Source organism: Fukomys damarensis, unplaced genomic scaffold (genome assembly GCF_012274545.1).
Source record: "Fukomys damarensis isolate Sample0158 unplaced genomic scaffold, DMR_v1.0_HiC HiC_scaffold_8, whole genome shotgun sequence".
Classification (NCBI taxonomy): Eukaryota; Metazoa; Chordata; class Mammalia; order Rodentia; family Bathyergidae; genus Fukomys; species Fukomys damarensis.
Genome location: NW_022900920.1, coordinates 5,185,908 through 5,195,459, shown reverse-complemented (window position 1 = coordinate 5,195,459; position 9,552 = coordinate 5,185,908). Strand labels below are relative to the sequence as shown.

The 9,552-nt window shown below is 35.8% G+C and overlaps 1 protein-coding gene across 1 annotated transcript; it reads left to right on the top strand.

The window, feature by feature from the left end:
* The first annotated feature begins 498 nt into the window (after window positions 1-498).
* LOC104872343 (olfactory receptor 13A1) lies at window positions 499-1,425 on the top strand. The gene has a single exon (XM_010638556.1). The coding sequence runs from the start codon at window positions 499-501 to the stop codon at window positions 1,423-1,425; it is 927 nt and encodes a 308-aa protein (XP_010636858.1).
* Window positions 1,426-9,552: the final 8,127 nt, after the last annotated feature.

The following is a 9,552-nucleotide window of genomic DNA, read 5'->3' as shown; positions in this document are numbered from 1 at the left end:
GGACTGTACTTCACACTTCCATATGACATAGACACATGAGGAGATCATTCTCTAAGAGGCTGGTAAGGCAGTTGTCAGCAGAGCACACACTTCTCTCTCTCAAGGTGGCTGCTCAGCCCCACTGCCAACTTGACCCTGTCCTCCACCTTCCCTTTCAGCTGTCCGCATCACAGGAAAAGTTCCTGGTCAGTTCACTGGAACTTGACTGCTCTCTGACTCTGTGGATCCTTGTGCCTTGTGGATGACTACCTCCATTTGTACAGGGACCTGTTCCCAATGTGAGCCTATTTTCTTGGACCTAGATTCTCTGCATGATCTGCACCTGGCTTGCCCTTTACTTTATGAGCATTTTCCCTGTGGCTTTTATTTCCCAGAATGAGTTACTAATTGTATGGAATTTACCAATTTCTATTAATTTATTAAATTTTTAAAAATATACCTCTCCTGTTCTTGAGGAGGACACTCACATGTCCTGCTTAGGCCTGATCCGCACCATCCATGGGCTCTGGAAATCAGTCGTTCGTGAGCATGTTCATCCTGCAGAGATTCACAGATGACCCCTGGCTCCAGGCAGCACTCTTTGGCTTCTTCTTTACTCTGCTTGTGGTGGCCCTGATGGGCAATGGCCTGATCATCATGGCCATCCACTGTAGCCCCAACCTCCACACACCAATGTACTTCTTCCTTGTTAACCTGGCCCTGTTGGATGTGGCCTGCACCTCAACAGTCCTGCCCAAGGTCCTACAGAGCCTGGTGGCTGAGAACACCATCTCCTTTGGTGGCTGCCTCACCCAGATGTTCATCTTCTCCTGGGTCCTGGGCTCTGAGCTTCTGCTCTTCTCTGCCATGGCCTATGACCGCTACCTGGCCATCTGCCGGCCACTGCACTATGGCACCTTGATGAGCAGTAGGGTCTGTGTGGCTCTAGCAGCCTTTGTGTGGTCCACGGGGGCTCTCAACTCCTTGATGCTCACCTGCCTGGCCCTTCCACTGTCTTTCTGTGGCCCTAATCTTATTACACATTTTTTTTGTGAGATTCCATCTGTGCTCCTGCTGTCCTGTAGCCCAACCTTTGTCAATGATGTCATGACCATCATCACAGACATGTTTCTGACTGGCCTGAACCTGCTGCTGACCATGACTTCTTATAGCTTCATCATTGCCAGCATCTTGCGCATTCACTCAGCGGAGGGCAAGCAGCGTGCCTTCTCCACCTGCTCCTCCCACCTGGTGGTGGTCACTCTATACTACTCCTCTGCACTCTACACCTATGTCCGGCCAGCCCTGGGCTCTGCTGGGCTCTTTGACAAAGCTGTTTCTGTTTTGTATACCACAGTGACTCCCTCTCTCAACCCCCTAATCTATACTTTGAGAAACAAAGAATTCAAAGTATCTCTCAAAAAACTTCTATTTTCCCATAAATGAGTCTGAAAAAGGGAAGGATCTTTGGAAACATCAGCAGAGATCCCATGAGGGGCTGTTGCCTTGCTGGGCTCACTCTCTGAACCTGGGGACAGTGGCTGAAACATCACCTGGCTATGCTGTCCAGGGCTTTGTGTATAAGAATATCACACCTGAATTACACCTGAATTATTTTATCTCTCTTCAATGATTTCCTAAGACTACAAATTGCTATACAACTGAAATATATACTTAATGTTCTTAAATGCAGAAATATTTCTTTAACTCATTTAATCAAATTCAAGTGCAAGTTTAATTATAAGTGTATATACTTTTAATGTCATCCTTATATGCCTCAAGTTTTTTAAACAATTGCCATCCCTAAATTGTCGCTGCGTTGGGGAACCCTGCACTTGTCTAAGCTCCCTATGGAATATGTAGTGTCAAACACATGGAAAGTTATGAATTGCCTAATAAGAAATTCAAAATAAAATTTAAACAAGCTCTACAGAAAACGGACAACTCAAAATGATGACAAAATACAATGTGTGAAGAAAACCATAAGCTTAATAGAGACATTATTTATTTAAAATAACAAAAGAAAAATTCTGATGCTGCATAAAAAAGAATGAAATAAAGTCATATACAAAGCTAGCAATGTAGAATTCATCACACTTCAAAAAGAAGTAGCACTCATGTGCATAGTGGCACAGTTTATAATAGTGCAAACTTGGAAACAATCCAATTGCCTATCAACTGAAAACTAGATAAAGTTGTGTTTTTTAAAAAAATATTATGGAGTACCGCTTAGCCATAAACAATGAAAAACTAGAACAAATATTTATAGCTAAATAGATTCACATTAAGTCACTATTCTTTTCATATATTTTATTTATTTATTTTGGTATTGGGGATCAAACTTGGGACTTTGTGAGGCAGGTGACAGAAGACATACTGTTAAGTGAAATAAATAGGACACACATGTTAATACCAAATAGTTTCTCTGGAGTGAGAAACTGAAAGTATAAATAAGGATCAAAATGTATAATAGATAAGTGAAATAGGAAGGAAAGGTACAAAGGGGAAGGGGAAGTGTGAGTAGTAGTAGAAAGGAAAGGAATAAATATGTGAAATAAAAAAAATGAAAACAAAGTTTTTGCAAATAGGGAGGTGTGGAGGGGTTGAAGGGAGGGTAGGGGAATGAGGAAAAATAGAAGAACCAAGACATATGATGTGAAGGTCTTAATTCCCAATGATGAATGCCACCTTATTGAATACCTAAAAGGTACCAATAAAATTAATGAATAAAAAGAAAAGAAAAAAGTAGTAAATGTGTATATAGGTCATTTCCTATTATCTAACCACAGTAGAAAGTGTTAAAAAAGTGAAAAATAAAATCAATGGAAACTGGATAAAGAAGATTTTTTTAAATGGAGTACTACTCAGCCACAAAGAATGAGAAACTAGGGATGTTTATAGCTAAGTGGATGCACTTTGACGCCATACTTTTCTATGTTTTTGGTACTGAGGATTGAACTCAGTTCCTTGCATTTGTGAGGCAGGCCACTGAGCTAAATCTCTGGCCCCAGGCCATACTCTTAACTGAAATTAATAAGTCACAAATTTGTAAATACTGAATAGTTTCTCTGGTGTGAAAAACTAAAAGTGTAAATAGGGATCAAAATGTAAAATTGATATTGTGTAAGAGGAAAAAAAGATCTAAAAGTAGAGAAAGTGGGAGGAGTAGGGGAAAAAGAAAAAGGGAAAAGAAAAAAATATGTGAAAAGTAAAAACATGGAAATATGTATTTGTAAACAGGGAAGGGTGGAGGGGGTGAAGGGAGAGCTGGGGAATGGGGAAAAGTAATAACTAAGATAAGTCATGTAAAGGTACAAGATCCCATTGATGAATGAACTGTATTATCTACCTAAAATGTATCAATAAACTTAATAAATATATAATAAATAAATGTCTATAAGACTTCTGGGATATTGTTGACCAAACCAAAGTTTGCATCATGAGTGTCTCAGAAGGAGAAGCACAAAAGAAGGTGCAGAAAACTTATTAAAAAAATAATAACTAACAGTTTCCCAAACTTGAGGAAGGAAATAAACATGTGCATTCAATGGCTCCAAATAGGATAAATACAATGTACCCAAAGATATATTGCAATTAAGTTGTAACAATTCAGATACAAAGCCAGAAATTTTAAATCAGAAAAGGGAAAATGAATCATTACAAGTACAAGATTCCCTCCCACCAATAATACCATGAGCAGATTTCTCAGCAGAAATCTTATGGTCCAGGGCTGGGGATTTAGCTCAGTGGTTCTGCCACATGCCTCACAAGCACAAGGACCTGAGTTCTATCCTTGGTACCCCCCCCAAGAATCTTATGGTCCAGGACAGAGTGGGATTCCATATCAATACAATGAATGGATAAAACTATGAATCAAGAATTACATCCTTTAAAAATGAGGGGGAACTGCAGTGGGAGTACAAACTAATACTCATTATGGAAAACAGTGTTAAGGTTTATCAAAAATGAAAAATACGAAAATATACAATCCCATAATTCCATTTCTGCTTATATACCCAAAACAATTACAATCAGAACTGTCAAGAGATACATTCTTGTGTGCACTATTGCACTATTCATAATAGCCAAGATACAGAAATAATGTAAATGTTCTTTGATAGGTGAACTGATAAAATATGATTATAGTTTTGAGGTTGTATTTAGCAGTTTTGTGTCTCTATAATGAAATACCAAGATATCAATATCAGAGACCCCAGCAGCAGATACCAATCCCCTGCTTGGTGCTATGAAGGGTAGCAAGAAAAAAGATTTAGAATCAAAGAGACAGAGATGGTGAACTGGGATGACCAGTGTTTGAGTAAGCAAAGGCCCTAAACAGCCAGAGCCATCACTATTTATTGGTGACATAATCACTGTTAAATTTTAATGTGTGGCTCTGTGTGGTTGCTAGGGATATGTTGCTGATGCAGGCAAGGCTTATAAAAGAAGATACAAAGCATTCCTGTCTTAGCTGGGGACAGAATTTGGATGAGAATCACTCTGATCTTGGCTGGGTGTTATCTCATATGCTTTGGTCAGACTCACTTCTTAAAGTAAGCCAACTATTGGGTTAATTCTTTACAGCCTACACTGCTTAAAGCTTGCTTTGGGAATAATCAGTTAGGTGGTCCATCATATAGGAGATTTATTTTGGCGCATGATTGTGGTTATTTCTAGTTCATGTTGGCAGGCCCATATCTTTGGGCCTCTGACAAAGATACCACATCATGGCTGGAGTATGTGATGGGACAAACCACTTACAGTATGAGGCAAAAATCAAAAGAGAAATAAGAAAAGAATGAAATTCCACCATCCTTTTCAGGGAAGAACCCCGAAGACCTACAGGACTTCCATGAAACTCAGCTGTTACAGGTTCACAGCATCTCTCCATAGTGCCCGTCGAGGAAACAAGCTTTATGGACCTTTGAGCACTCTCATCAGAACCATAGCAGGTAGAGATGAGGAGGGGGTAAAACAGTAACATTTTTAACAACATGGTTAGAGCTGGAGAACATTGTGCTAAACAAAAGAAGCAAAACACAGAAAAGAAAGAGGAAGCTGCATAATTTCACTTATAGATACATTAAACCAAGAGAGTCAAAATCGGAAGCAGATAGTCAGATGCTAGTTGTCAAGAGGTTGATAGGTGAAGTGAAGGGGAAATGAGTCGATGTGACTGCAAAGTTTATACAAAATGCGTATTTCCCAAAGATCTAATGTCTAGTATAGGGTCCATAGTTAACAACACTGCTTTGTATACTATAACTTCTAAAAGAATGGATCGTGTATTGAAACTTCTTAACAAAAACACACTCACAAACACACAATGTTAAGTATGTTAAATAATGAATATGTTCAATAGTTTAATGTGGTGGCTATTTTGCAACATATGTGTTTATAAGAATCTAAAGTTGTACACTTTAAATATGTATAACTTTACATTTCAGTGATATCTTGATACACCTATGGAAATAAAAACTAAACACCTGGGCAATTTTGTCACCAGCAGACTTGTATTACAAAAAAAAAAAATAGAACTCTTCAAAGTGAATAAAAACATGTTAAACAATAACACAAAGGCATTTGAAAACATAAATCTTGCTTGTAAAATCAAATATGTAGACAAATACAGAATAATTTCACATTGAAATGATGGTATAAACACTTACTATAGCCATGATATGAGAGTTAGAAGATAGAAATTTGTTAATAAATAATGCAATATGAAAAGTTTGTGACTTCAGAAACACAAAATGCTAAGTGTGAGTAAAAGTAGTATTTAGATGCAACAGAAGGTAAATTGTCGTCAAGTTTTAAAAGACAGTTATAATTGCTAAAATATTCTATACAAGCCTCAAGTACCTAAAAGAAAAAAAATCTAATAGATACAAAAAAAGAAAAGAGTAAAAGAAAAGCACTTCAAAAAAAAACCCCACCAACTAACAAAAGAAGACAAGAAAAGGAAGAGAGTATAAAGTAATTGCAAAAGAGAAACAATGGGATAATAGTGTACTCACTTATTAATTACTTCAAATATAAATGGATTAAATGATATGAACAAAATATGTGGTTTGATTGAATGAGGTTTAAAAAAAAGGAAAGGAAGATTCAACAATATACAGTCTTAAAGAGACTCTTTTGATGTAAGGATATTTGGGCTATAACTAAAGGCTTGCAAAAAATACTCCGTGAGAATAGTAACCAGAAAAAGAAGAGGTGATCATTGCACTTTGTTTACACGCATTGAAGTGTCACACTGTACCCCCAAAATACGTAAGATTATTTTGACAATTAAAACAATAATTGAATTAAGAGACAATACCTAAAAATTAAAAGAAGGAGCGATGATGCAGGCAATAAAAAATAAAGAATAAGTAAAAAACCGTCTCTAGGGAAAAACAAGGTACAAAATCATTATATAATGATAAAACTGTCAATTCACTAAGAATATGTAAAAAGCATAAATATACAATTATTCAATATCATAGAAGCTAAGTATATGATGCAAATATTGGCAGATCTGAAGATTAGTGCAGTCATAGTAGGATACTATAGTATCTCACATTCAATAATGATAGAACATCCAAACAGAAAATCAATAAACTATTGATTTGAACAATACTCAGGCCAAATGAGCCTGGCAGTTATAGAACATCCATCCTGTCAAACAGTAGGACACACATTCTTTTCAAACACATTTCCAAGATAAGTTACTTTTAGGTCAGAAAGCAATTCTTAAATTTAAGAACAGAAAAATCATTCCAAGTATGTTTTTTCACAATGGGATGAATCTAGTAATGAATAATGAAAAGAAATCAGTAAAACTAAAAAAATAATAGACAACACATTGAAGAACTATTGAATGAAAATGAAAATTATACAGGAGTTTTAAAAATATCTAGAGATGTAAAAATCTTCAAGTAAGAAGGAGGTGTACAGCAATAAATGCCTATATTTTAAAAGAAGAAAAAACTTCAAAAAATAACCTATTATATAATTCAAGAAAATGGAAAAATAAGATAGACAAACTAAGCTCAAAATCTACAGAAGGAAGAAAGTAATAAAGATGAGTAGAAATAAGTGAAATAGTGAAAAGAAAACAATAGAAAAGATCAGTAAAAATAAGAATTGGTTTTTTGAAAAGATAAATGAAAATAACTGTTAACTAGATTAAAGGATAAAAAGAAGACTCAAGTATAAACAGAAGTAAACAGACATCTCAGAAGCAAAAATATTTCTTAGGGACTGTTATAGAAAATACATGCCACTAAGTTGAATAATCTAGAAAAATTGAATTTACAACTTCTACTCAATGAAGTACTGGAAGATTGAGCAATTAGGCAAGAAAAAGAAATAAAATGCATCCATATTGGTGAGAAAAAAGTAAAATTGTGTATTCAGATGATATGATTTTAAGTGTAGAATATCCTAAAGATTCCATCCAAAAACTATGAGAAATTATGTATGGAAATGTTAAGGTGGAACCAGTTTATTAAAATTATTATAAAGATGAAGTTTACAGTATCCTAACTGGACAAAAATGATAGCTATAATAAATTCATTAAAGTTGTAGAATATGAAATAAGAAGTGAAAATTGATAGCATTTTATAATACACCAACAATGGACTATTAAAAAAGAAAATTTAGAATCCAATTTGTAATAGTATCGAAAATATATAAAGTATGTAGGTATGAACACAACCAAGTAAATGAAAACAATATACACTGTAAACTTCAAGACACTGATTAAAGAAATTGAAGAAGACAGAAATATATAAAAAGATATTCTGATATACACACCCATATTTATAGCAGCATTGTTTGTAATAGCTAAAACTTGGAAACAGCCCATTTGCCCATCAGTTGGAAACTGGATAAAGAAGATGTGGTTTTACTATAAAATGGAATACTACTCAGCCATAAAGAATGAGAAATTAGGTTCATTCATAGGAAAATGGATACATATTGAGGATATACTCCTAAGTGAAACAAATAAGTCAGACATGTGTAAATACTGAATAGTTTCTCTGGTGTGAAAAACTATAATAGTACACAAGATCCTAATGAGATAATTAACAGTGTGAAATAGGAAGAAAAGGGCTAAAGGTGTAGGGAAAGTGGGAAGGGTAGGGGAAAGGGAATAAGGGAAAAGAAAAAAATATGAGAAAATGAAAAAATGGAAATAAAGTGTTTGTAAATGGGGAGGGGAGGAGGGGGTGAAGGGAGGGCAGGGGTAAGGGGAAAAAATGAGAACCAAGACTTGTCATGTGAAGGTACAAGATCCCAATGATGAATGTAACTGTACTGTATACCTAAAATGTACCAATAAACTCAATAAAAAGAAAAAAAGTTATTCTGAATTCATAGATTGAACAAATACTTTTAAAATGTTCATACTACCCATGTGATATGTAAATTCATACAACTCCCATAAAAATTCCAAGTCTATTTTCACAGAAATTTAAATAAAATCTTAAATAAACATGTGCAGTGACAAATATGTCAACAAGCTTGATTTAATCATTTCACAATGATTCAAAATATTACACTGTATACCATAAAACAATTTTTGACATTTTGCTATACTTTAATAATGCTAAAGAAAATGAAAATAAAAGCTAACTGTTCAGACAATCCTCTGGGTAGCCTTGGACTAATGCAATTTGTCCCATTTTCTCATTTGTAGTTCTCAAGGACTGCAGAAAGCTAGGCAAGTGGTGCTTGCCTACAATTTCAGCACTTGGGAGACTGGAAGAGGGGAGTTATTGTGAGTTTGGAAACAGCCTGAGCTACATAGTAAGTTTAAGACCCACCTGAACTGCATAGTGAAACCTTGTCTCAAAAACAAAAACAAAAACTCAAACCAATAATAACAACAACAACAACTGTGTAACATGCTGGGAAAACAATCCTTAAAAAGGTAAGGACTTCTTTGAAAAGTTCAGGCTGTGTTGCAGCCCCTGCTACAAACAGGATTGCCTTCAATTCTTTAGACCAGTGAGTCATGATGTTCCAAGGATAAGACCCACTCTGGGCTGCTTCCTGGTTCCTCATCTGTGTTGCAATGCACCTGTAGCACAATGTGGGTCACACACAAAGACAGTTTCCTGAGCCTTGGGTGATTCGCTGATGAGAAATCTCATGGTTCTGCTTTGCCCTCTGCCTATCTGTAAGTAGTGAATCCATTTCACAGAACTTGTTGCTTTAGAGTGCACTCTGTCACACCAGACTCAAGCAAGTCAGCAATGAGATCACAGCAAGCCTACTTCACAAACTATATTTCCATATATCCACAACAGATCATTAAAAAGTTAAATTTGAAAATACCAGTTAATACCGGGCATGGTGGCACAGGCCTGTAATCCCAGCACTCAGGAGGCTGAGGCAGGAGGATTGCCATTAGTTCAAGGCCAGCCTGGACTACATAGTGAGTTCAAGGCCATCCTGAATTACAAAAGGGAGACACTGTCTTAAAAGAAAGAAAGAAAGAAAGAAAGAAAGAAAGAAAGAAAGAAAGAAAGAAAGAGAAAGAGAGAGAGAGAGAGAGAGAGAGAAAGAAAGAAAGAAAGAAA